The 27748-nt window shown below is 44.0% G+C and overlaps 2 protein-coding genes across 5 annotated transcripts in view; both read right to left on the bottom strand.

Annotated features, from left to right (window-relative positions):
• Positions 1-2922: 2922 nt before the first annotated feature.
• MAB21L3 (mab-21 like 3) lies at positions 2923-24833 on the bottom strand. 3 transcript variants are annotated; one of them, XM_004938189.5, is made up of 8 exons: positions 19259-24833; positions 17103-17211; positions 13506-13646; positions 11374-11445; positions 9177-9468; positions 6684-6865; positions 5803-5997; positions 2923-4181 (listed from the first exon to the last, which is right to left on the bottom strand). In XM_004938189.5, the coding sequence occupies exons 2-8, from the start codon at positions 17148-17150 to the stop codon at positions 3948-3950; spliced, it is 1164 nt and encodes a 387-aa protein (XP_004938246.1). In that variant the 5' UTR covers positions 17151-17211; positions 19259-24833; the 3' UTR covers positions 2923-3947. The 3 variants fall into 3 exon arrangements, with proteins under 3 accessions (XP_004938246.1, XP_024999341.1, XP_046769777.1); XM_025143573.3 differs by lacking the exon at positions 11374-11445 and adding an exon at positions 18705-18950; XM_046913821.1 differs by lacking the exon at positions 19259-24833 and having other exon boundaries at positions 17103-17441.
• The window catches only part of SLC22A15 (solute carrier family 22 member 15), a 44449-nt gene continuing 38431 nt past the window's right edge, over positions 21731-27748 (bottom strand). The window contains exons 13-14 of one of the 2 annotated variants that reach the window (XM_046913779.1): positions 24776-24894; positions 21731-21868 (exon numbers count right to left, since the gene is read on the bottom strand). In XM_046913779.1, the coding sequence (XP_046769735.1) occupies positions 21810-21868; positions 24776-24894 (178 nt within the window). In that variant the 3' untranslated portion in view covers positions 21731-21809. Of the gene's footprint in view, positions 21869-24697; positions 24895-27748 lie in introns of those variants that run through there. The other variant, XM_046913774.1, reaches the window with a different exon arrangement.

Raw genomic sequence — 27748 nt, forward strand, 5'->3', positions numbered from 1 at the left:
AAGGAAAGAAAGAGGAAGACAGAGTTGCCAGGGAGCTGAAGCCATGATTGCTGGCTCCTCAGCGTGTGCATAGCCCAGCCCCATGGACAGAGACGTGGGGTGGTAGCTGTCTCCTTCCCAGCACCCTCCTGCTCCCTGCCTGTTGATGCCGTCCCTGAAACAAGGCTGTTGGGAACTGCTGCCAGCCCATCTCCTGCTACAGAAAGCAATAAATCCATATTCTCTCCCTTGGGGCGGTTTCCAGAGTTTAGGGACTTACTTTCTTCTGCCTGAGCCTTGCGACTTATTAGAAGGCCCTCCCTTAGTCTCTCGCCTTCCTTCCTTTTTGGCAACGAGATTTAGAATTAGATTTATTGGGATCATTTGCTTTTCAGTCCAATGAAAACTGATAGGATCCCGATTCTGAGAGCAAGAAGGAGCCTGAGTGTGAGGTGTGCGTTTTTGAGAGCGAGATTGCCCTCTACTGACTCAACCGTGGTGTAAAAGTCCTCGTTTCGCACGGTTTTCCTTTGTAACAGAGCAACAGATCTCCTATCGAGGTTTCCGCTGGAGGGAGCAGAGTTCCCGTGGCGGGTGCTGAGAATGCCCTGGGTGTGTAGGAGGCTCCCAGCACCCACCGGTGCAGAAAGCATCCTTCGTCCTGTCAAGACAAGAATTTCCCTTCTTTCCCCGACAGTGCCTGCGGGAGTCAGCAACTACTCAAGAAACCAAGGGAGAAAGGGAATGGTCTCTGCATTCTGTAGCCAAGCCACAATGCTATACCCTTCTTGAGAGGAAAACCGTAGAGTAAGGCGGCGAGTCTGTAATCAGCAGACATGAAAAACTGCTTGCAGAAAGCTTACTGTGATAAGGAAAGTAAAGATGCAACAACTACACTCGGAAAAGTCATTTAAAACAGAGACCTCCTGTACAGCTCTTCCACCGTCACCATCACACAAAAACGTTCCCACAACCTGACCTATACTAGGTGATAATATCTATCATACTCCCCACCCATCCCTGGGATTAAATTATTCCTTGTGTTCAGCCCCTAATTCTTACACTAATTCTTCCTTGAAAGCCTTTTTCCTCACCCTTAATTAGTGGCCGTGACTTGCTGTTGTGGAGAAAAAGCTAGGGATGGATCTGTGCCTTTGTGGTCAGTAGCACTGCAGATACTGTTTGAAATAGTCACCATGAAATTTCCTGCAGCAAGAAAAAAGAAAAAAGTTGTCAGACTTGGCTCCAGGCAGGGCTCCATCTCTCTGGGCTCACTTGCTGCCTTTGCTGATTCATTCCTGGCAGCTAGAGGAGCTGGGGCAGAGCAACAGTGCTTCCACCTTGTAGCTCTGCAAATGATGCCATTTCATATCTGGCTGTGAGCTGCAGCAGCTGAGGACGTTGATATACAGCTGCAGCCAGGGTAGGATACCACCACTGAAACACTTTCTGCCTCTGCCCACAGAGGGAGGTCGTATCTTCTACTAAACCCAAATGGAGACATGCATCAGTGCTCTAAAATATCAAATTTGAGATAAAGAGTTCTGGATGGTTTTTCACTGTCCGTTCAAACTGCTTTTGCCCTCTTCCAGCTTCAGAAGCTACACACTACAACTACAGCACAAATCAAGATACAGTGGGAGACGTTACTTTCTAGTCACAGCCCTCTGACTCTGCTTGGCAGACTGACATCTCTGTGCTCTTTAGATGGAAGGTACAGGAGCAGCTCTGCTCACCAGAAGCAGGGAAGCCATGCTTTAAGCTGTGTCATCAAGAAATCGCCACTCACGCTCCTTTTATAAGTAAGCCTGGAGCACAAAGGTTTAGCAAGAGGAGTTACCTGTTCAAAACAGTTCCACGCAACACGTTTACTGGTGTGGAAAAGCAGCTTGGAGAATATTCCCAAGGATGGGGTCTGATGCAGGAGAGCAGCACTAAAAGGGCCACACAACTGAGATCCCTCCTGGCCCTTCTCCCCCATGCTAAAGCGTTAACTCTGGAAGAAGACTTCCTTTATTGGGTGAAGGATGAGGAAGCAAAGGCTCTTTAAGGAAATGACCACTGAGGAATTGGAGACATGAAGAATATCCAGCTCGTCGTCTCTAAACATGGACACCAACGTTAGGAGAATTAAGCTCTTCATTTTAATACTCATCGATTTCTAAGTGCTGGTAACCAGGCTGAAATAAGAGGGAAAGATGCTGATGCTGGACACGGCTGCATTCACTGGGCTTACCCTAAAACAATCCTTCTGCCAGACACTGGTTTCTGTAGGAGGTCAACTCTTGATCACCTGCAGTTTATCAAACTGTCTACAAATAAACTTAATACCGATACACATACTTGTTCAGGAGCCTGAGGAATATTGTCTAAGATCTCAGGATGCTTTGTGTCTTTCTATTTTTCTGTTGCAAAATTTGCTTACTGTTCCTTTGCAAGAAATGAAAAGCTTACTTGGGAAAACCTGACAAGTGGGAAAACCAGACAAGGCTGTAAGTAGCCAAGAAGGAAGGTACTATTCATCCTCTTTCTTCTCCATCAGTCTGCTTCTTCTGTCTTCCAGGTTGTATCCTAGAAGTTGGATGGGTGAGGACATCTTCAGCCTCTCCTGAATCCTTCCTGAACTTATAAGCAGTCATGAGGCTGGGACCAACCCTTCCAATATAGCACAGCTTCCAAATGCAAGGTAACTCATGCAGGAGTTAACTCCTGTGTACAAAACCAAGCCAGAAAGCAGAGACTGTGCTGAAGGTGAATGGTAGGACCGCAGTTTGACACACGGGGGAGATGCTCTGCCACAGATGGCCATCTTGCAGGCCACTCACTGCAGCGGCTCCCTGGGGTTGGGCTGTGAATCCCATCCCTACTACCTCATCTTCCCGAGCAAAGAGCATTCTTTTTTACTTTCTTTCACAGGTATAAGAAAAAAAAGTGCACTTTGGCATAGTTTCAGTGATTTAATAACATTAAAACCAACATTCTTTATACTCATTCTAGCACTTAGTTCTTTCAAAAGCCTAACACTTATTTTCTTTTCTTAATATTAAAAGCGCTGGGAATGTTGGAGCTATGAGCCCTTGAAAAAATATTCTCCTATGCAACACCCCAAAAAGACATGGGCGCTTAAAACTAGGGAAAGACCTGCTCCTCCTCCAGCCTGCTGGGTGGAGCCAGGGGTGCAAGTGAAATCTGCTCTGGCCAAGCCCCCCTGTTTGTACGGCACCAACAGAATTGGCAAACATGAAGAAAAAATATATTTGAAGTAACAGGAAGAAAAATGGAGCTGGAGGAGAACAAAAATGAGGAGGCAAGAAAAAAACAACTTCTTCCTCCTGCTTCCCTTGAGCTATTCAGCACTACTGACAGGGTTATCTTTGTACAGGAGCAGGATCCCATTTGACTGTAGATGGAGGCGTCACAAACTGTTTCAGGGAAGGCTTCCACCTTTAGCATACCTCCAAAATAATGTTCCTCTGCTCCTCTGCAGAGCTGGCCTACAAGGTTGGCAGGGAATTATCTTAAAGGTCTCTTCCAACCCAAGCCATTCTATGATCCTATGAATTAAACTCATTGTCCTTGTGAGGAAGGAGGAGGCAGCCACCATCCATGTGCTAGATTGCACAGCAGGTAGGTAACAGAGTGAGACTTCTTTGCACCATCTTTCTGCTTATGTGCCACAAGACTGGAGGCAGAGAATAAGGCAGTTGCTGCTCTCACTGACACAGGGTTGAGTTTCACGGGCTGTAGCTTCTAGGCAAGCTGTTGCTGTTGAAAGCAAATTAGATCGGCTGGGCATCAAGCAATGCCTTCCATCAGTTTTCCCCACCCACCGCTGCAATCTTGACATTTTGTTCATGCCATCAGTGCCAACTGCCTCAGAAAGCCAGCTGCAACACCTACTGGAAGGACAAGAACACCACCGATGCGGAGAAGTGCTCAAAGTGGAGGTGAGGAAGCTTTCTTTGGCCTTAGTCCAGGCAGAAGACGGGGTTCTCTAAGAAGACAGCGAGCTTGCTGGCCACCATGTCCAGGTCACTGGTGTTGGCATATTTGAGCAGATTGGTGTTCTTGACAAAGTAATGCTTGAGGAAGTGCTGGCTCACACACTTGTGCAGCTTCTGCACCAGCCTCAGAAAGGCTTCATGAAAGCAGCGCCAATCCTTGGTGCGTGGGTATTTTTCGCACGTCCAGAATAGCACTGTCTGCAAGAAGCAGATGGGAGAGAGAGGTGTTAGAGGTTCTGCTGAGGGCTCACACAGCTTCCTAAGGCAGTTTGAGTGCTGGTAAGTGGCTGACAGCCTTGGAAATTGGAGAGCCTCGCGCTGCAGTCTTCCTGCATTAACAATTCTGCAACAGAGGGATCACAACCAACACCTTAAGGGAGAGTCCTTTCAGCCTCTCTTGGCTGTCCCCTTTCCTTTGCCTTGCAGACTTCATTGGGCATACCAAGGATCCTGCACGGATAGTCAGAGCAGGCAGGGAAGGAGGATTTGCAAAGGCCAGGGACCTCCGCAGAAATGCCAGGTGTTTTAAGCTGTAGAAAATGGCCTATTATACAAGTGTAGAAGCCAGCAGATGCAAGGGGGGAGAGAATAATAATCATATGAGCATAGCTGCTAGCTTCAGCCATACTTGTGCTGAAGATGCACATAGATTTGCTTTCTGAGTACACTGGGATTCCAAGCAACTCTTGCCTGTCTTGTTCTGACATACAATACAGCATGTGTTATGATCTCCTTCTCCAAGTTTATTTCATGTGATATCATAAAATTGTAGAGGCTTGGGTTGTAAGGGACCTCAAAAACCATCTATTTCCAACCCCCTACTGTAGGCAACATTGCCAGCCACTAAATCAAGACTGACCAGGAACCCATGAGGGCTAGCCTTGAACGCCTCCAGGGTGGGGCATCCACAGCTTCTCTGGGTAGCCTGTTCTGTGCCTCACCACCCTCTGAGTGAAGAACTTCTTCCTAACGTCTAACCTAAACCTCCTCTCTTTCATTTTAAATCCATTCCCCCTTGTCCTATCACTATCTACCTGCGCAAAAAGAGAAATCAATAGATAAAAAAATGAATTCCATATGATTATTGCTCTCATAATATTATTTTTATACTGTCCATATTGCATCTTTACAGACTTTTCTATGTTTGTGAAGAATTTTTTCAATGTACTTACAGTTGTTATACCAAAAAAAGCAATATTGACCATCTTTATCAACCTGAAAATCATTTCTAAAACAAAAAAGTCACTGATCTTGGGTGCAAGAATTCTACTCAGTTTCTTAGCGTTCTCTTAATTCAGATTTTCTTTTGCAGATTCAGTACCCCAAAGAGACCCACAGATGCTGTGAGACACAGCTGAACTACAGCCTTCAATTCCTCTGCTTCTTCAAAGTTAAGAATTTCATCGAAATAAGGCGTTATTTTTTAGATTGCCTGCTTTCCCCCTCCACTTGGCCTTGCAATAGCTATAGTGCTGAGGAATTCCTTCTCAGATGGCTTTTCAAATGTGAGCAAATTTTATTCATGGCTGCAATAACCACAAAATCTTCTTTTTGATGTCGCCAGCGAACAAAAGACATGGTGAGAAATTCAAGCTGTAGCTTAGGAAGAGATACTCCTTGGGGGTTTGCAGAGCAGTTATCTCCCATCAGCACCACTGCCGCTTCAGCGAGATCTACAGGCAGTTGTTACAACGAAGTTTGCAGAGGCAAGGAAAATAGTGCTGCTTTTCCAGTCAGGTCTTTCAGACTTCCTGATTATGAACGTCATTTCCCTATAACAGATACTGAGACCCTATCTTGATATCATGGTGATGCCTACCTGAAGGTGATAAGCTGTGATGACAGGCTTATTTCCAGCACACCAGACATCCTCCTTCATCTGCCTCATGACTCTGAAGCATTTCATGCGACAACCACCATCTTCGTCGAGGCCTTCCATAAGCATATGCTCAGCACGGGAGAAGCATAGCTGCCAGTGATAATTGGAGCGGGCCAAGAGGTCAAAACCAAGTGACTATGGACAAAGGGGAAAGTGTGACACCAGATCAGAGGCAGACTTCTCTGAGTAATGCAGAGGGATGTGACAAAGAGGTTATATGTTAGCAGAGGCAGCAAACACGGTTAATGCTTCCATTGTAACTCCTGATTGATGAAACAAACAATTTGTTTTGTTTCCTCATGTGGTAACATGGGTAACTCCCAGGGGATTCAGCTCTAGAGGTGCCAGGTGCAGTACAAACAGTGCTACTAAAGCTGAGGCAAAGCTCTACAGGCACTTTGCCATGGAGCAGCAGGTCCTGAGCAAATGGGGAGCAGGACTGGAAGGCAGAACTCAATGTGTGGGACCATGGCAACTAGGGCTGATGTGGAGTGTCAGAATCTAGTCAAGGGGAGAAACAGGATAAAGCAGAAGGAAAATGTTGAAGTAGTGCCCCACTTGCGGAAAGGTTACATGAGACAAAGCAAAACAGCAAGAAAAAACACACTCAGCTAAATGGCCAGAGCTATTTGCAAGAAACTCATGCAATGGGCAGTTCAATCAGTTTTCCCTCCATAGAATTCACCATCATTAAGGGAAGAAATTCTCCATAAAATCCAAATAATTTGAAATATTTCTTCTCTACAGCCTTCCGAACCACTATCACATACCTGCAAGGGAAATTTCTGCACAGACTTTACAGCTGTTTTTATACTGCTCACCTTGATGCATTGCACTTTTTCCTGGGACGGCCAACGCTTGAGGCAACGAGGCCATCGGGCTTTCTCAGGCCAGCAAGTTGGAATCTCCACTGTAGGAGCCAGCTCCACCTCAACCTGGAATTCAGATGTTTCCACAGCCACTCGGACCACTGAGCTGAAGCTCTCCAGCACTGTCACTTTATCTGTGAAGGAACAATGTGAAAGGTGATAAAGGTGAAAAGATCCTCTCCTCAAGCCAAGCAAGGGGCTGTGTTGTGCCCATGTCCAAACTGAGACTTGCAGTTCCACTGCTGTCTTAGCACTCTCTTCAATGACATAAATGGAACACAAGAAAAAGCTTATTTCAGTCTGCCCAGAGGAATGAGAACGGAGGAAAAACTAAACATGCTCAATGTTGGTCCAACTGTGTTCATGGAAGAAGTTTCTGTCCCCATCTTTCCCTGTCATTCGGGATGGATCACTGTTCCTTCAGCTTTGCTGTTTGAGCCAATGATGTGATCATGCTCTAACCCACTGAAGTAAATACAGAGCAGATTACCATAAGCAGTTTAAGTAATTGTGTGTTAATCCATCTCAATTTGACTGACACCGGCTAGGGATTCCAACTCCAAAAGGAGTCCACGCAGCAGACTTGAAGGGACAGTGATGAACATTTAGGATGATAACTTCTTCTGTTTTCACCGAAGAAATAACCCCACAGTCCCAATGGCAATTTAGCATCTCTTCCAGAAAGCACAGTGGAGTCCATCCCCAGTATAACTTTATAAACATCAGTAAATCTGGGTGTTATTTCCCCACTGAGCCAAGCCTGGCACCAAAACAGGAGCTATACTGCTCCCAAGATCTCTGCAGAGAGACCAAGCAGCTGAAAAGCATTAAAGCCATAGCTTTGTCAGAGCATAAATAAATTCACAGTGTTTCCAAAAGTATCATGACTGTGCTGCCTATCTTTCCATCAATGGCAAGTGAGGCAGTGCAGGAGCTCTGTTTTTGCTGGTTCTCAAAGAATTGAAAAACAGAGAAGTAATGACACTGGGGGCATCTCTATTTAACTTTAGATGTTCCATGGAATTAAGTTCATTCTTCACACACACATCAAAAAAAGAAAGAAAGAAAGAAGGCCTTCCGACTTCAACTCAGTTCATGTCCTCTGTCTCCATTTCCTTCCGGCTGACCTTAACAAAAATGGAAAGACAACCATCAGCCATCCCTTGGAAGCACCTATTCTGGCTCAGCAACTAGGTGAGCTGCAGCTAGACACAACGGCAGGTTTTCACCTCAGCACGATGACTTCCACGTAAGTAAAGCTTCAGATGAAAGCTCTTTCCATACGATCTTTTCTGTGAGCCTTAATGGTAACATTTTATTCTCATCCCTCTTTTCCTTTCAGTAATACCAAACGGTTTCTGGAAGAATGCAATCATCTAGCTGAACTTGACTTTAATATGTTTTCTCCTGTGAGTAAAATTTGGAGTGTCATCAGAGGAGGTGAAATATATCTATATTTCTAGAATACAGAAGACCCGTAGCAGGCTGCTGATGGGTAAAGACATTCTGGAAACATGATGTGAGAAAAGGCACCATAGTCTGAACTTGGCCATGTCACAGTATCTTAATGTGAAAAGATGAACATAAACCATTCAGCTTGGATGAAGCCATGTGTTCATTAGCTGAAGTCTATAACATGCCTTTAGGACGCTAAGAATTAAATATGAGGATCACTGTTTAGGCAGCATTTTGCTGCAGATGTCACAGCTATGAAGGCATGTGGCATGCACCACTGATTGCATTATGTCAGCACTTCCAGTACAGATTGCCACAGGATATACACAGGCACTTTGGAATTGCTCACAGAGGGATCAGCGCCACTACTGAAAGCAAGTTTCCATGATATCTACTGAATAGCCTGGCCACTGGGGAAAATGGAGCACTTGTGCAACAGACTTTTATCCAAGTCCTTCTATATACTGGGAAGATATGGACATCTAAGGCTTCCCTAGAACATTGCCTGCCCTATTCATATCTTCAAACACTTCTCCAGCTTATGTACTTCCTCCGTATCCACTTTTTCCTACAGCTCTTTCTGACTGGTCAAGTTATATTGCAGCTGCCGTACCAGAAAAAAAGATTTTTTTTCCCCGAATTCCTCACTGCTTTGAAAATCTGGGTTGCATCTTGGCTGAGGCTGATGTTGGTGGAGAACTTACCCAAGTTCCTAAGAGAAGAGCACCATCTTGAAGAACTCAAGTTCTTAATTCTACTTCTACTCCTTCTCCTTAATTCTAATTCTACTCCTACTTAATTCTGTCTTCAGTACAGGTCTACATTTGCGCCACTGCAATGGGTTAGAGGCTCCCTGACTTTGGAAGGGTTTGTTGTTTTTTAACTTCTAATTACGTGAATGACACAAACACTTTGTGTATGTAGTAGTTCCCCCTCTGCTAGCTGCAGAAGACAGCCAGTTCCCCTTATACCCATCCCCATTAAACTCACTGGAGAGGTTACAGGAAGCAATTGACTTTTCCACCAGCTCTCGGAAGACGACAAGGACTTTGGCTGGAACCAGATCACCTTCAATGTTCACATCCGTTTCATGCCACTGCTGAAGGCTTTTTGAGAACTGTTCCACCTCGAGCCACTGATGCAGCTCCTCAGGGTCCCGCACAGAGGAGAGTAGCTTGGCTCCATGCACAGTGTAATAACGCCAGTGTCGGACCTGGCTTTCCCTGTACCCAGTCAGGCCACGCAGAGGGACCGTGATGAGGAATTGGCTCGGTGCTAAGACCTAGGAGAGTTTAGAGAGATTAAGAGTGCAGGCAAGGGCAGATCAGTGATCGTGAGGGTTAAGGAAGTAACACGTGCAAGTGGAGGCTTTGGAGGGAAGGAAAAAATATGGTAAAATAGGAATGATTGAATGCATCCAGGACCTGTTCCATACCTGTCTGAGATTTACCTTGGAGGTACACAGAGTAAGAGAAAATTGTCCTATAGAAGTCTGATGTGACAGGCATGGCCCACAGAAGACAAGAGCACACTCTGGCTGGTTTGCCACCACATCTGCCATAGTTTTCCCCACTCCCTGTTATTTCTAGTCCGTAATTGTACAAAATGTAATAACTAAGAACTTCCAAGGAACAGGAGAGCATCGGAGAGCTCGTTCTGAGATTCAGCAATGGGAAACAAAATAGTTCAAGTTCTTAACTCAGAGTCACTGCTAGAGATAAGCCTAGAGTTCCACAGTTCCACAACTATAGCAAAAGTGCACTTTTTGGATCTTTTCCAAAACCCACTAATGACATTAGTAGAACAAAACCACAGCCCATTCATTTTACAAGCATTTCACTCTGCCTGACTAGAACAACTGTCCTCCATTAAGGAGACATAGACATCAAGGCAAGTGACATGCCTGAGCCAACACAGGCAGTGGCACACTCAGAAACAACTCCAGGTTTTGACCAGTGCTGTATGAAGCTGCATCTCCTGCTGAGCAGAAGCGAGAAGCAGAGTAAAGATGGAAAAATGATCAGTGGATAACACCCACAAGCAAGCTTGTTTGCAAGACAATTAATTGGCCTCACTTTGAAGATAACCATTCTCCAACCAAACCAGCACTCAATCAGCATTTAGCAGAGTGAGTAAGGTGGCAGAGAATTTCAGAAAACCTCATATAGGTTCAGGACACAGCCAGAATTGCCAGGTTTGGAAGTATTTGGCAATCTTGGCTCCAGGTGTCGGTTTCCAAACCTGTTCAGACTTTTACTATGTTGACTCCGAAGCTTTTCAACTCCTCGAGTCCAAGCCTTACTTACACTGGCATTAAGGAGGTGAAAGAAATGTGTGAGCAAGGTGTGGTGACAGCAGTTGCTGGAAGGTGGTTACCTCAAGGTCAATTAAGCACCCTTGTCATTCTCCAGAAACAATCCCAAACATTCAGATAGACTTCAGTGTAATTGAGGATTTAAAATTTTACTGCAGAGGTGCCAAGGCCCTGAGGGCACTGACAAGACCTTAATGGCTCCAAGCAGGCTTTCTGGGGCTCCTACCCACACCTTTTGCACATGGATTTTCACATCCATTTCAGCTCAGCCCCAGACTGTGCTCCTTCCCATAACAAAACCAGCTTGTATGGGGGTGGCTGTCATCCCCCTCAAAATCAGAAGGGCATGCCAGAAGGGCTGGGAAACAACAGCCCAGATGAAGACAAAAGGAGAAAGGTATTGGGGTATAATGCTGATCTGGGCCCTATGCAAGTGTATGCTCTGTTTGACCAGGCTCCAACATCACTTTGAGAGGTTATACTCATATCAAATTCAGCTATGCAGTTAATGTCCTCATGGGCCAAACAAATCCCAGGCCTGCACCCACGCTCTGTCACACCAGGCCTTGCATGCCAGACCCAGACTTCAGGCCTCAAGCAAGTCACAGGCAGTGGACCAGGAACATTCAGTTATGCAATGTATAACCTGTGGCCAATCCTGTTGCGCATTAAAAACCTGCCTGCAGCACGTTGATCAATTGAAGTGCAGCCAGGATGTCTCAGGCAAGTGGAAGCATTAGGTTAGAAATACAAGCAATAAATAAAGTTTCTTGCAGAAAGGCTGAGATAGCCACTGGAGGACAAGTTAGGAGGGCGAATTGTCTGGAGAAGAGGGTGGGTGAGGAGGAAGCAGGCACCTGGAGGGTGTTGTACCTGGATGGATGGGTGGAATGGGCGCTTTCCCCGCAGCAGAGCTGACCACTTGGCCAGTAAGGCCGGCTGATCCTGAGAGCAGCAGAGAGGAAAACAAGAATCACACAGAACAGAGAGAAAGAACGTGGCAGGTCATTCATTCACCAAGCAAAGCTGCAAGCGTACTACAAGCCTCTTTGCTAAAGGAAAGAAATCCCCCCCCGCCAGCATTACAGAGCTGACCGCTTGGCACTGTGGTTGGCCAGTGCTGTACTAGGAATCTGGATGTCAGCCTGCTCCTTACATCTTTATTGAAGCCTCCACAGCATTTGCATCAGAACTGCACAGATGACGGCTGCAAAAAAACAACGGACCACAATTTGGAAGCTGTAAAAATTGAGCTATTTAATTTGGACTCTCCGAGTTTTATTTCAGGCTCTCTTATTAAAGATTTTGCCTTTCTGCCCCTGGGTTACAGGAAAACACACTGAATATCTATACACTTCCTCAAAACTCCCCACATAGCCCTGTGTATCTAAAAGGAGGCTTGTAGTTTCTCAACAAATCTACATCCTGCGTCAAGTTAAATTAAATCCTTTTAAGCAGAAGCTGGAAGTTCTGAAAAGTCACCATAAATTTAATTTACAGGAAAAAAAAAAACCAAACAACCAGACACTGCAAAATTAAACAGAGAATTGTTAATATACTGACTTTCCCTTGACAGAAGCCTCCTCTAGGGTGAGTTATCTCAACAGCGATATTAAAGATCCTAGCTTTCATAAGCAGAACAGACCAAGTCAAAAACATTTTCTTATTAACCCATTCTTTGCTGCCCCATATCTACAGCACCAAGTTAGCCAGCCCTCCAAGTGTGATTGTCACTGACTTATAGCACCGGGTTAAGTAACAACTCTGCCGCTTTTTAAGAAGATACATTTCAGGAATTTCTTTTAAGCTGAGGGTGTTCAGACCAGCCTACAGTACGCCAAGTTACCGATCAGAATAGATTGCCTTGTTTTTGTTCTCTTTTGTTTTCCAGAACAGCCATTTTACCTTGGCCCTGGTTCTGTCAGTCCTCAAAAGACACGCAGGTTTGTTCCAGAATGAGAGGTGGGTGGCAGACCACAGGACCAAGGAAGGTGTGGATCAGGATGTGGTGCTGTGTTGTGGCACTGTGGTCATTCCTACTGGCAAGCACATCTGCCTCAGGACACAAGTTATTCCAAAAAAGATGTAAATCTGAGCATGTTTCTCCCCAGAGCAACAGCCAATTTTCAGACTGGATGACTCTATTCTGCCTCCACCTCCATGCCCTTCAAGCACCTTCATACCCAGAATTCTTCCCTCTCAGTCATAGACAACTGCAAAAGTTGCCTTATGCTTTCACACGCTGTGCATTTATCCATAAGTGGCTGCATTTTAGTGTATGGGTTGACATAAATAGAGTATGTAATTTACTTCAGATGAGAAGGATCATTTTCAGCTGAAATTGCCATTGCTATCAGTATTACTTCTAGTCATTATTCCTGTGTTAAGTAGTCAAAGGAAAGAATCAGTCTTCTGTCACACCTGGGACAGGACATTGTTGTTGTGGTATCTGATGGTCTAAAATGGCTTCTCTTCTCCCACTGATAAGCATGTTTCTTCCCAGGAAAAAGTTCTAATTCATGACCAAGGAAAAAATAATATATTTTTCTGAAGAAGCTTTTTATGTTCACAGCAGAAGAAAGCTTTCTGAAGGTTTTTTTAGTGAGTTGACAGGTTTTCCACCTGTGAAAAATATGAGTCATTGGCTCATACAGGCATGGGCATTTTTTCCTCTTAATGTTACTGCAGTACTTTCTTTTTCCTTCTGTCTTTTGGCTTCTGCTTGCAGATTGACAGCTCTGGCAACAGTGTCTCTTTGTAAAAGCAGCAGCTGTGAAAAAGACTCTGCCTCATTTACCCATACCTCTCTGATGTACCTCCAGTATTAAGATGCTCACAAGTAAATTCTTATGACTCAGCCAGTCATGAGAATCCCCACACTGAAATGCCATTGTATCTTCCGTGGTGTTTTACTTGGAGGTACCTGCCCATGCACTTACAGAATGGAAAATCACTGACTGATTGCCTATAAACTACAGACACTACACTAGATCTCTTGTCCATACCTTAATATTCTCATTGTGAATGCCAGAGTTGGAGATAGCCTGGAATCGTGTGGCCTTATAGCTGATTTCGGTGGTCAGTTGCTGGATGATTTTCTGCACCTCCTCCACTGTTTTGGAGACCAGATAATGGCGTGGCTCCACCTGTCAGTTCCAAGAAAGACACTTCATATTACAGATAACTGTAGTCTTTGTCTCCAGTGGTAAGAACAATCAGCTTGGTGCACCCTGAAACATATGTGCCTATGCTGCAATGGGAATAAAAATGTGTTCCCTTTAGATTACAGTCAACTTACCATGAGGCAGAGCCCTTGCTGGTGAACACTGAAAGGCAAAATTCAAGTCTGTCAAGTATTACTTGATATTCTCATGCCAATATTAGTGAATGAAAGAGAAGGAGTTTATTACACGGATGAATTTGCTAACAACTAGCTGCAGCCTTGTTCTTCACCCATTTTGATCCAGGACAGTCAGCTATTCCCCTGCAGAGCCACTCTCAGAGTTAGATTACTTTTTGCTCCAAGAGCTGGCAAGACTACAAGAATCACAGATACCTCATACATTAGTCAGATTGCAACTGTACATGGCAACATTTAGCTGCCCATGTAGTGCACTAAAAATATCCATATTATCTTCATATCTGAGTACAGGGACAGTCCCTGCCTAGAAGGAGACAAGGTATCTTTCCAAAGATGGTTCCGTTGAGGGCTAGGAGTTTGTGTGACCTGATAGATAGTCGTTCAATTCAAGCAGCAATACTGCAATTATTTATGGAAAAAATATTTCAGTGGAAGGACTGAAGTGAAGAATGGATAACTGCTTGCCTAGGATCAGTTATCCAAGGAAGAGCAATTGATTCACACAACTTGAAGATGAACAGAGTTGGAATAAACTCCTCTCCTTTCTCAGCCAACAAAGTTGATTGTTGGGATTGTTCAGTCTGGAGGAGGCTCAGTGGAGACCTTATTGCCCTCTACAGCTGCCTGAAAGGAGGTTGTGATGAGGTGGGGTCAGCCTCATATCCCATGTAACTAGCAATAATGGCCTCAAGTTGTGCCAGGGGAGATTCAGGTTGCAGGTTAGGAGCAATTTCTTCTCTGAAAGAGTGATCAGGTGCTGGAATGGACTGCCCAGGAAGGTGGTGGAGTCACCAACTCCGGAGGTATTCAAGGAACATTCAAATGTTGTACTAAGAAACATGGTTTAGTGGGGAAATATTGGTGGTAGGTGGATGGTTGGATGAGATGATCTTGGTGGTCTTTTCCAACCTTGGTGATTCTATGATTCTATGAAAGATAACAGTATTTTTACCAAGCCTTTACAGTATTTAGAAGTGGGAAATACATCAAGACAGCGGTACTACATTCCCTTTGCCAGACTCTCATCTACCTTTTGCATCCTGGTTGTTTGCTATGTTAACAATACATAGTCCCTAACGCTTGTATCTAATACAGATTCAATACATGTATCCACCTGTAGCTATAGCTACTTTCTTTCACTAGTCCAGACAAATGCCTTAGTTCTCAGAGCAGCTCAATAAACTTGGCTTGCTCAACAAGACACCTAATGGCTCCTTCAACAAGCAAATGTTATGAGTGGTAGAGAGAGTTATCCATCCCTAAGAGCTTTCAGAGACGAAAACCAAACTGTTTAATGTATATCATCACTGTTGGTTGGCTCAAGCTGAGGTCCAGGACTGCCCCTGTACTCCTTCCTCATGCTCTGAGTGGTACCTGTCAAGAAACACTTCCTTCTATCTCTGGTATCCTGGGAGAATCCATCCAACCCAGCACGGTCTCATTAAATTGCACCTTCATTGCCTACTGGCTGAACTTCAGCTGTTGCCACGAAGTCTTAGGACAGTACAGACTCTAAAAACTTAAGGGAGGTACCACTAAACACCTCCATCTGCATGTAGATCCTCATCACCGAGGCAAGGATGGAAGAACAAATGACAGGAGACATGCGTTACCCACAGCTAATTACAAATATCTCCCCAGTCTGCTAATGCAAAATAAAACCTTCCTACAGAAGGGAAGCCATAAACATCAGAAGATAGAGCATAAACAAGTGAATGCAATTTCTGAAGGGCCAAGGCATTTATCTAATGTGTTTAGCACCAGAATGAATATGTTGGCAGAAAAGGCAGGAAAAGTTCTTTATCAGACAGCCATTTCTATCACCTATTGGCATTCCCATTACCAAGCCTTGACTTCAGAAGCTTACCAGAACAATAAGGTTGATTAAGGCTTTATTATGGAGGAAAGAAAAAGGACTAGGATTGACCGAAGGTTGTGAAGGATGTTTGAGTTTGTTTTTAATTTTCCAGTCACCTGCACTAAGTATGCATTCACGTATTTCCTTTGCTGGATGAGTGGGCTAAGGAAGAAGTCTTTGGTATCAGAGATTCATTGCTACAAGAAGAAACTAGTAACAGTAAGCCATCAGAGCTGGAAGGCTGCTAGAAAACAGATTTTCAGTAAAAAAAGGAAAACATTTGCTTCTATGAGCCTCAGAACAAGGCTCTGCTTTTGTTCTGTACTCATGGCGGCTGTACGAGCATCTTCCTTGTGCATGGCTTTCCTCTGTTCCCTCTTTTATAGTTCTATAAATCCTTAGAGAACAGTTCGCTGCTATGGCTCACTGAATAGATTCTGATGGAATGGTCTTCCAGTGCAAAACACTGAATGGGGGAAAATGAAAGTTCTCAAAGGAACTTGATTACTTGTCACCAAAACATTTCCATAGAAAAAAAGCAAACATTTCTTACCAGCCCTTTCATGGTATTAGAATATTTCATCCTTTTATGAAAGAAGGACTTACAGCTTTCCACTTGGAAATCACTTTCCATTTCAGTGTCTTGCCTTTTGTAATGGAAAGCAGACCATCAGATAGAAGTTAGCTGAGCATTATGATGAAGAACAAGCTTTAAAAAAAATAATATATTACAGCTCATTTAGAATCCCTTTTCATAGAATGTACAGTTTTATTGTTTGTTTTTATTGTTTTACTTCATTTTATAATGGAGAAAAATATCACAGTGCCGGAGTACCTCTATAAAATGGAAAATGTGTCTCCAACCTGCCTGTACTGAGACATGCTATTCAGTCGTGGTGTATAGTGAAGTATCCTTAGCTGAGGTGACAGACAATGGGAGAATTCAAGCTGTTTCCATCTCTCCCCAGTTCCTACATGCATCTTTGTAAGAAGCAGCCCCTGCTGTTGTGGCTTTGATCTTGTATCTGTCAGTCCAAGACCACTGCCCAAGGAAAGAGGCAAGGACTTCTCCCTAGATTAAGTGCTACTGATCACAGCTCACCTCACATCTGGAATTATGAGAGTGGGAACAAAAACTCAGGAAATATGAAGATATAGAAGAGAACATGCAACTCAGAAAACAAGGCTACCAGCCAAGATCCCTGATAACATTCTGCAACAGAAACCTAGAAATCTCATTAGAAATACAGTTCTCATAAAACTTCACCCAGTCTTGTCTCAAAAAACGAAGACAGAAGGCAAGCAACTAACTGTCAAGTTTGGCACCCTTCAGAATCAACACCTAGTGTGGGAGACAGAAAATCTGGACAGATAAAGCCTTACCTTGCTCTGGATGTAGATTTCTACATCTTCATCTGTGAATGGTTTCATGGCAAGATGGTCGTCACTGTTCTCTGAAGTGTGAATTCACTCTTCACTTGTTCGCCTGCATCTGGAAACAGGAGGGACACTCAGAGAGAGCTGCTCAGAGCCACCTTGCCCTGTAAATTTCAGATCACATAATTCCTCTGTGCATGAAGAAATGGAGAGAGAAGCCAGAAAATATGACTCTTCCCCCCCCCCTCTGGCCTGAATAGCCCAACTGCTTAGGAAAATTAGCTCCAATCATTATTTTCTAAACTTGATCATCATTAATTTACTATGATTACTCTTAAATGGTACGTCTTGCATGCAGACACACCCACAAATATCCCAGTTACTGCTTTGTCTCGGCAGATCCTTTCAGGTTGCATTGCAGACCCAGTAGGCTCATGCACAGCATTATCATTCTGTGCACCACAAGTACTTCCCTGTCTCTCTAACCCTTCACTAAACCATTTGTCAAGCTCTGCCAGTTATCCCTTGTTGACTTCAATCTGCTCATTTTCCATCGGAAATGGTGTGGGTATTTTTACACTCTGATCATTCATTTGGGTTGCAGTCTTCAGCCTCGGCTCCTCTCTCCTTATATCTCCTCTCTCTCTCCGGCTGTATTGACAGTAAACATCCTGCTGCCTGTCCCCTCCTGGTTGCTTGCTTTGCTTTCTTTACAGTAAACAGGCAGAACGCTCTCTCCCACTTTCTGTCAGCAGCTCAGCTAACGACCCCGTATGGATAATTCAGCAAGAAAAACAATTGATCAGGACTCATTGATCCAACGAGGGTTGCTGGCTTTTATAAAAAAGGGTTACATCAGCACATGGAAAGGAATGGTGGAGTATACGGATGAGATCCAGTGCTGTTTCCTTATTAAGGAAGGCACTCTCTACTTTCTAGTAAAATCTTTATTTCCCCTGCAAATTGAGCTTTGACATCCCTTGACTGACATTATCACTACAGCAGCTGGCAAATAGCAGCACATCCGTAGGCACTGGGTGCTATCAGAATCTCAGAGCAGGGTCTTTTGTTGCTGGGTATCTTCTGTGATCATCATTTCTTATTAAGAGCTGAATGCTAAATACATTAATGGAGAACCTATACCTGAGGACATCCAATCTCCCAGAATCTACAAATCAAACTTCTCTCCATGCCTCCCCGGCACCAAAGCTGCCATTCTCTTTTTGCAAAGAGACTTGGGGAATATTCACAAAGACATATAGAATCACAGAATGGCTTGGGTTGGAAGGGACCCCAAAGATCAACAAGTTCCAACCCCCTTGTCATAGATAGGGCCACCAGCCTCCAGATCTGGTACTAGGCCCCAGGCTGCCCAGGGCTCCCAAACCTGCCTCCATGGGAGCTGGACACTGGAAAAGATGGAGCCCTCTATTTTCAGGAATCCTACCTCATAGTTTCTAGCTTCAAGACTTACTGGATGTCTTTCACCTGAGGGGCCAGTGGTGTGAGAGCTCTGCTAGGAAGGTGAGACAAAAGGCAGGATCCAAAACAAGGTGACTGGAACAATAATAACAATAAAAAACTGGAACAACAACAAGACTTACACACCTCGAGTTTATCATCCTTTTCCATTGTAAGCACTTCTCCAAAAGGGCCTAGATGTTCCCAGCTCCCTCTCTATAGAGAAGAATATGGCATAAGGATGTCCCTCAGGAGGTTTTCACTTATATATAGCTAGCTGACCACTGATAGTCCCCCAGTTTCTGCTTGCTGAGCATCCATTGATTTATCCAGCTGTTCACATGCATTTCCAATCCAGACTTCAATATCGTGTTCTTCAATCACAGTTCCCTGCTGAACAGTGTAAATTATTTTGAAATTATTCAGCTGTATCACACATTCCCCCTTTGTTTTATTCCAGTGCCAACGTAGCACCTTCTAACAACATTCACTGTGGCCAGTTTCCTCTGTACCTCTTCTGTTTTGCACCTGTGCCCTCAGTTGCTTATTGATACGCTTCTAAGAGTATTTAAGGATTTCCTAATATCTCCAACTATAGTGATCCTATGATAGATCATCTCTGTTTGGGCCTTTGGCAACATCCAGAATTGGATGATTGCGGTTCTGGGAAGCCCACACAACAGTATTCTGTGAATAAATACCTTGAGTGGTATTAGGTTCGTTCTTATATCTTCTGAAGCTGACAATTATGGATGCTTTCTCTATGCTTGTCTGGCTTTTCTTTCTTTGCTCTTTAGTTCTATAGAGATGACAAATATATTTCAAACATGCAGTCAAAAATCATTTGAACCGTGAAGTGCACAACAAGAAAAAATCACGAACATCATGTAAATAAGAACAGTAGTATTAGCTGTACAAGCAAGTCTAATATTGTGGCATTTTCTGTTTTGAAACTATCTGGAAAAGCTACTCATACGGAACAGTAAGCATGCATTAAAAAGCCTCTACTAAATCACACAAACGAGTTAGCCCAGTGTACCACTTGTGACTCACAGATGATCTGCAGTGGCAACAAATAAGCCACACTGAAGATGATGCTGCCTTCCAGATGAAAAACAACACTTAATCTGCTGTTGCTAATGATGACCCATCACTTCTTGCTCTAATTGCCAGAGGCATTAAGTCTGCTGCCAAAGTGTGTACTTGGGTCAGGAGAGGCTACCAAAACAAATCATCCCCGTAGATTTAATAATCTCTGACAGTCCTCTTGCCTTCTTTAACTGTTGCCCTGTTTCTCCCCATTAGTGGACTAAGTGACTGTACAAAATGATAATTGTAGCTTGAATCCCCTATGTTTATGCTGTAACAGTCTTTAGCAGCAATGGTTCAGTATTACTGAGTCCCCATTCAGAGGATACTAGCATAACATAACCAGATTATTTAGGAGCACAAGTTCTGTGTGTTGACTTGTTTGGTTTTCTTTTTGTTTGCTTTGTTTTTGGTTTGTTTGTTTTTTTTTTACTTTGTCTTTCAACAAAAAGATATGGGCAAAAGGGATGCTTCAATGACAATAGCCTGGGATGGGCTACAGGGAAAAGAAAGCGTTGCTAATACACTATGACAGCATCAGAATCGCGTATGGATGCCAAATTGAAATGCTTCTCTGCTCATTCCCACCCCTCACTGATCGATACTTGGCAAGCTCCAAATGCTCCTACTGCTTGGTCCCACTGCCATGTGTTCTTACATCAGCCCTGGACCTGTACTACATACACATCAAGCAAGTTGAAGGCTAATATCCTTTCCACACTAAGTACAGCACCGGATCAGGTGCAGCCTGGTATCTTTTCTCCATTTGTAACCAGATGAGACACATCAGAAAAAGGCAACTAGACTTTGCCAGAAAATAGTTCTCTCACCTGTGAAATCTTGAAATTCAAAACAATTTGCAACCTGAATCTTTCAGGCTTCAGGGTAGTATTTCCAAAGAAAGCGATCACTCCAGGAGAACCAGCCAAGGATGCAGAAAATACTGAAAATTACTGAGATTGTGAAGCAGTTGCCCTCTACTGACCACCCCCAACCAGCAAATTCATGCTAATGCAGTCTGTTTTGCAGCTGTTAAGAAGCAAGTCACAGGGTAACAAACACAGAACGTATAGCTTGGCTTCTAGTATTGCTAAGATTACTGGCACCCAGTGTGGTGAGCTGTTCAGAGGGCCTGGAAATCTCCAAGTTCATAATGGTCAGCTCAAGGGGCAGTGTGGGAGACAGGCTGCATCAGCTCTGAGGTTCCCAGGACAGCTCTGACTGAGACACGGGCAAGAAAAGGCACTGTTTGTCTTCTTAGTCCATGGGTTGCCCTCTGGAAATTCATTGAAGTAGTCAAGCTTGGTGCACCGAGATTTAAACAAAATATGTCATCAGACCATTTCCAAGCATCTGTAAAGGGTATTTTTCCTCCATGACTGTTTTATCCACCACTAAACTACAGGGACTGAACTTGTTTCAATCAGGATGTCCCACCATCCTGAACTTGCGGCCAACATTCATACAGACAGAAGCCTTCCAGCACTTTCATTTATATGCCTGGATGAATGGCCTGAATGCCAAAAAGGAAATATATAAAACACCAAGGAACTCTCACTGATTTAAACACATGGTTGGAAGAACTGCATCTGGAGGAAACACGATGCTTGGCAGAGCACAGTGCGACTGGAAAAGCATTTAGCACTAGAAGTCACGGCAGGTGAGAAAAAGCTGCTGCACTTTTGGGCTCAGCATGAGTTTGCTCAGCTCCCGGTAGACTGATTACTTTCAACTGTCAGGAAAAATACTTTGAATATAGAGGCACAGTAACTCCAGGACCAAGACCACAGCCAACCTTTAAAAGAGCCAGGAGAAGAAGCATGCTTACTGCAACGGCTGGTCTACGTGGGGCAGAATCAAATTGTGCCACAGCACTTCTAGGAGCTGGTATATTTCTGTGGCTGCCCTCCAGAGCACAAACAATGTCCATTTTTATTATTTTTTACACTTTGCTGTTGTGTCCAAATTGACCTGATTCCTAACTTATTGCTTGAGTCTATGGTAGTTTGAAGCAAATTGAATAAATCACTAGTGCTAAATAAGAATAGTCACTGCAATGCAAACTCACTTGGGAATGAGGTAGTCGAGCTGGCATCCCTGCTTATGTGCTTCATCCAGAAACTGACTGTTAAAAAACGTGCTCGCTGGAGCCAGAACTAGAAACTAGGCTTCATATCTCACAGGAAGCGACAGCTCCGTGGCCATGAGGTCTATTGCTTGCTCTAGGTGAAAATACAATTATTTTAGAATGAAGAAGCCAGCTTCAGCAAGTGGGTGAGAAGGGTCCCAGTCTGAGAGCCGGATCCTTGGGAGTTACTTAGAATAGAATCATAGAATCATTAAGGTTGGAAACACCTTTTAAGATCATCTAGTCCAACCACCAACCCATGCTCACCATGCCCACTAAGCTGTGTCCTTCAGTGCCACATCTACATGCTTCTTGAATGCCTCCAGGGACAGTGACTCCATCACTTCCCTGGGCAGCTGTGCCACTGCATCACCACTCATCACCATTTTTTCTAATATCCAACCTGAACCTCCACTGGCACAGCTTGAGGCCATTCTGTTACCTGGAAAAAGAGGCTGAAATCCACCTCATCACAATCTCTTTTCAGGGAGTTGTAGAGAGCGATGAGGTCCCCCCTGAGCCTCCTCTTCTCCAGAGTGAACAATCGCAGTTCCCTCAACTGCTCCCCGTAACATTCACGCTCCAGACCCTTCACAGTTTTCTTGCCCTTCTGTTGGATATTTCTGAGAGCTGAGAGATGTAGTTGTATGGGAGGGAGCAACTCACATGGAAAACAAAACAAGAGTAAAGGGGGTTGGACTTCGACACTCAGTGTGAACCTGAATGATATCAAAGCATCTGTGGTTTTGTGCAGTCTTTGTTGGCAGTATGATCTACAGTAAAAGAAGCTGTTTGATCCCACTTCTCAGCTTGTGTCACACCATGCACAGATACTAAATATCAAACATAAAACCAGTAAGTGTGCCCCAGGATATGTTAACTTGAGTGCTGTGCTGTATTCTGAGAGAGATTTTGTCGGTATACCTTTAGGAATGACCAGAGACAACCACAGGGAAAGCACAGACAACTGCATGTTTTGGATGGGATGAAAGGAGAGGAGGGGAGGATCGTAAAGAGACTCTATAGTATGAGGGCCTTGAGGGAAACAGCTGTGGAGAGAATAAAGCACAGACAAGTATGAGAGCACCAGCAGGAGGGCAAAAAGAGATCCACTTTATTAGAAGGACACTACATGTACCACAAGGCAGATCAAGAGATTCAGCAGACCAACTGCAGTGAGAACTCGCCTTTTCTGAGAGAGTATCTCAGCAGCGGCTTCAGTTGGGTCTGCTCAGAGAACTTCTAGACAGAGGAGATCATGACCTGCATTGCTACATGCTCCAGCTCCAGTCACTGCAATACAGCTCACAGCCTCCAGCCCAAGCTGTGTCTGGCAAATAGACGTTATTCTTGTAGTTGGCAACTTCTAAAAACGTGTCAGCAAGAGCTGGCAGCAGAAGGAAGAACGCAATTGCATTTTCTAAGCAAACTTCCTCCTCTAACTGAGACCATAAAGCCATACAGCTTCAAGTGAATCCTCACAGTCAGCTGCCCAGCCCTTTCCACTTTATTGGCTGCTTTGTGCAGTCAAAGCCAAACAGCCCAAGGGAAAAGGGTCAATCATTTGTGCTGCATCTGTTCCAGGCCATGGCATGGCACAGGGTAGACGTTTAGGGCTGGAACTAGTTAAATGCAAATTCAGAGCGCAGAAAGCAGGACTAGGGGAGGAGAAATTATCCTGGAATAAAAGCAGTGGTAATGGGTAGAGGAAGCTGCTTGACTAGTCAGTCTCAGGAGCAAGTGTATTTCTGCTCCTTGGGCTTTTCCTGGAGGGAAGAGAAAGTATTACACATGCACATGTGTGGGAAGGCAAAGTTTAGAAAGGAAAACAAGGTAGATAAAGCTATCAGTTGTCTCGGAAGACGGGGAAGGGCTGCTTCTTCACCGTGCTGAGTTTGGGTCAGAAGGGAAGAGGATGCACAGAGGATGTGCATTTATGGGAGCACAAAGCCATTCCGTCCCCGATAGCAGGAGCTGGACAAGAGATATCTCATTCTAAAAGGTTCAGAGAACGTCCACTGCTTTCACCACTCTTGACCAAACAACACCAAATGCCGTCAACTGTAATCCAAAGTTTGAGGATGTAAGAGACCCTCAGTTCAAGCAACCCTTAGAAAAGGCCACAGTGCAAACACTTGATCCTACTCTTGTGCATATTTTTTCTAAAAGCCACATTATCCCAATAGTTTACCCTTCTATATGTTATGCAAGGATTAGAGCATTCAAAATTTAATTCCTAGGAATTCTCAATTCCTCTGTAACATCTTTATGCCAACTTCAGTAGGGATGCCCAGAGTCATCAGAGTAAATACTAACTGAACATAAGCCATGGTCCCTCCAGAGAGACCTAGACAGGCTCAAGCAGTGGGCCCAGCTGAACCTCAAGAGGTTCAACAAATCCAAGTGCAAGGTCTTGCACCTGGAGTACTGCAATCAGATGTGGAGGCCTCAGTACAAGAGAGACACTGACCTGTTGGAGTGTGTCCAGAGGAGGGCCATAAAAATGATTCAAGGGATGGAATACCTCTACTATGAGAACAGGATGAGAGAGCTGGGGCTGTTCAGCCTGGAGAAGAGAAGGCTCTGGGGAAACCTGAGAGCAGCCTTTCAGTACCTAAAGGAGAGCTATTAGAAGGCAAAGGATGGAGTCTTTAGAAGGGTCTGTAATGGTAAGACAAGGGGAAATGCTTTTAACAGATGAGATTTAGACTAGAAGTGTTTTACAATAACAGTAGTGAAGCACTGGAACAGGCTGCCCAGAGAGGTGGTGAATGTCCTTAGAGACATTTGAGCTAGACGGAGCTCTGAGCAACCTGATCTAGTTGTAGATGTCCCTGTTCATTGAAGGGGAGTTGGACTAGGTGACCATTAAAGGTCCCTTTCAACTCAAATGATTCTATGATTCTATGATCCAGGGAAATCACATTGGCTCAAATTTTAGATGGCACTAGGGGCACAGGGTTGAAGAAAGCAGCAAATTTGGTCAGAAAAAGTGACTTACCCAAAGCTGGTATTTCAGCTGCAGTAATCAAAAGCTCTGCTCCATTCACCACACTGGTAACGTGTGCTGGCAGGACTTGCAGAAGTTTCTGAGTGTTTTTCTCCACTTCCTTTAACGTGCTATTCATCAAACATTTCAAAGCAAATATCAGGTAAACCAGAAAGAGTATTTGACACAAACAGAACAAGACCTGGGTAAGCACATGCATGACTGCAGCTATTGAAGAACCAACAAACAACAGGGTGGATATCTGGTACCCGCCACAAATATATCCATGGGCCGGGACATTTGACAAGCAGTGAGGTGCCTTGATACAAGTTCAAATCTGGAGGAAAAAACAAGTATGTGAAATACAAGGAGACAGATTAACTATTGCAAGAAAATAAAGGTGACTGCAGAGCAGGAAACCAGCACAGGGAAAAGTATACCTAGAGTTGCATGCTCAAGCTGACAGGGCAGATCTTCACAAAGGACAATTGAGGCATGCAGAAGAAATGAGCCCATTGCCTTCTTGTCACACCACTGAGCTCTGTGCTGGCCCTGATTTGGCTCCCCAGCATAACTAGAGGCAAAATACTTACTTTCTCTAACAGCTTCTACTTTGACTTGAGCTCAGAGTCGAGAACATCAAGCTTATACTGAGGGAAGAGGGACAAACTATCAGCTGTGCTACAATCTGTGCAGAAAGAGAACCCACTATCTGGTACATCCACCGAGCAAAACTGAGGTAAAGGAGTTCTACCAAACTAAAGCGCTACTAAAAGCATTGTGAGGTAACAAATTTTTACAGGAGACCATGGAAGAAGAAGTACTTGGTCAAGAAGCATCACCCTAAACTGAACAACTTCCTTTATCAGTAGTTCTTGCTTGCACAAAGCACCTATATACTTCTTATGCTTGTTCCTCTGCTTATGTAAGGTAAGCCCACAGGATAGCTCCATCATGACATTAGCAAAGACGTCATCTTCCACTGTCACAGCTAGAAGATAATAAGGATCACGAGTCTGGGCTATGCTCATACTGCAGGATGCAGCCTCTAGGAGCTACCTAAAGACATGCTTAAATAAAAGAAAAATAAACATTAGAGCACCCCAACACTGGAATCCGGTCTATGGCTCAATCCATAACTGAACCAAAATAAAGCTGAACTCACTTTTAAATGGTTTCTAAACTTGCAAACTTCCAAGCAAACCCTTCTGCATTGATCAGTCAGCCTTCCCTGTGACAAGTCCTCATGACATTCCTCACTGTAGCTTTGCCAAGGCTCTGCATGGATTATACAAAGTGCATAGAAATGAACAAAAATTGCCCATTTAGAGCTGTAGAACAGATTGCAGGATTGCCATATCCAAGCTACCTCTTATCAAACTGAGATCAAACAGAAGGCTGAATTTTTTTTCTGATGCACGTTACATCCCCCATACCCAAAATGGAGGCAAATCTCATCAGTGAAATCTTTATCTTCTTTATTAGGAAAAAAAAAAAAAGTAACGGCAAAAATAAGTCATGTGTGAATCACTTTTTCAAGTTTAATATTGCATTATATGCTGTTAGCAAGTTTGATAAGTTGAGAGTTCCCCCCTCCTCCCTGCAGCAAGGATCGTTCACTGAAAATGCTCTTAAGTAACAGAGCAGGATTAGAGACTTATTCACCAAGACAGAGATAATTTGGCCACAAATGTTCATCTGGTCTCTTGTCCTGTGTAGCGACAAGATGCAAGATGACAGTGCTGGAAAAGGCAGAGCTGAGTTCTTCACACAAGCATGATACTAAGAAATAACTTATCAATTCAGCAGAAGTTTACTGTGGTTAACACCTCAGTTAAATATGAACTGGGTGCTTGGAAGGACTGACTGTTTTGCCTGATAGCTGCTTGGTAGCTGGTAGGCAAAGCTTACTTCTGCCACCACAATTTACACTGGTACTGGCTCTCATTGCCAAGAACACATAACAAAACGTCCCTCCTTTCAGAAGATAGTACTTTAATTCCACCACTCCCACTTGATGACGTTCAGAGATGTCTTCCCCTTGCCACTGTGAAAAATTATGGACAGCAAAAGCGTCACAACAAGGCAAAGGCCAATTACGTTAGCCGAAAAAACCAAAACAGCTACGTGAACCACAATCCTTCTCGTAAGTAATTTACATCCCCTTCCTGGTCTCACCCTGTTTTTCCTTATCTTGACTCAACAAACAGCACAATACATCTGCTCGGTAGTCAAACAGGCTCCAGTCAGAGCAAGATATGGCCAGTTCCCATACAATGGGCAGGAGAGTAAAGCTGCATTTAATGGCAGCCCAACTTAACGCAGTGCGGCTGGGTACATCAGCAGGTTCTGCCCTGCCCAAAGGCTGGTGTGAAAGTAAATAATCCAACGGCTGCTCACAGAAGCACTCCACAGATGACAACGGGCCCACTCCTTCAAGCCACTGGCTCCCTGCATATGTAGTTGAAGTAAACTTGAGAGGGAACAACGAATTTGAAAGGCTATGGAAAGAACAGAGCAGAGCATGTAACTAGGCAACTCTGAAAATCAGGGTTTTCAATTGATTCCATGGTAAAACAGCAGCAAGAGTAAAAACAGAACTGAAATCCTATGCATCTCAAGTACCAGAAAGAAAGAGTAAAGTTCACAAGAATAGGGAATAAAAAGAACAAAATATAGCCTGTCTGGTAGCTTTAGATTGAGGAATACGTAATACAGGTGTTTTTGCATACTGCTGTATGCTTCCTAGATTCTTATTACTCACTTTGGAAAGGCTGCTGGTGACAACATTTGAAGTTCAAAAGTCTTGCAAATACCTTCTTTAATGCTTCAGGGACTTCTAAATAGCGTGTGGTCTATGCTTCTGTTTTTGCAGTAAGGAACGCAAGAGCAAAGGATGACTTTACAGCGGCCCGTGCCCTGAAGAGTGACCAGGGAATCTGACTGCATCATTGTTTTTAGTTCCACTTTGAGGAAGAGTAAAAT

Source organism: Gallus gallus, chromosome 1 (genome assembly GCF_016699485.2).
Source record: "Gallus gallus isolate bGalGal1 chromosome 1, bGalGal1.mat.broiler.GRCg7b, whole genome shotgun sequence".
In the NCBI taxonomy this organism is placed as follows: Eukaryota; Metazoa; Chordata; class Aves; order Galliformes; family Phasianidae; genus Gallus; species Gallus gallus.

Excerpts from the sequence above, each read along its gene's own strand:
- MAB21L3 (XM_004938189.5), bottom strand. The coding sequence starts at position 17,150 with ATGAAACCATTCACAGATGAAGATGTAGAAATCTACATCCAGAGCAAG. Across the intron at positions 9,469-11,373 it reads CATTCCACCCATCCATCCAG|GTCTTAGCACCGAGCCAATT; the intron begins GTACAACACCCT and ends AAACTCTCCTAG. Across the intron at positions 6,866-9,176 it reads TGCTTCCTGTAACCTCTCCA|ATAAAGTGACAGTGCTGGAG; the intron begins GTGAGTTTAATG and ends GTTCCTTCACAG.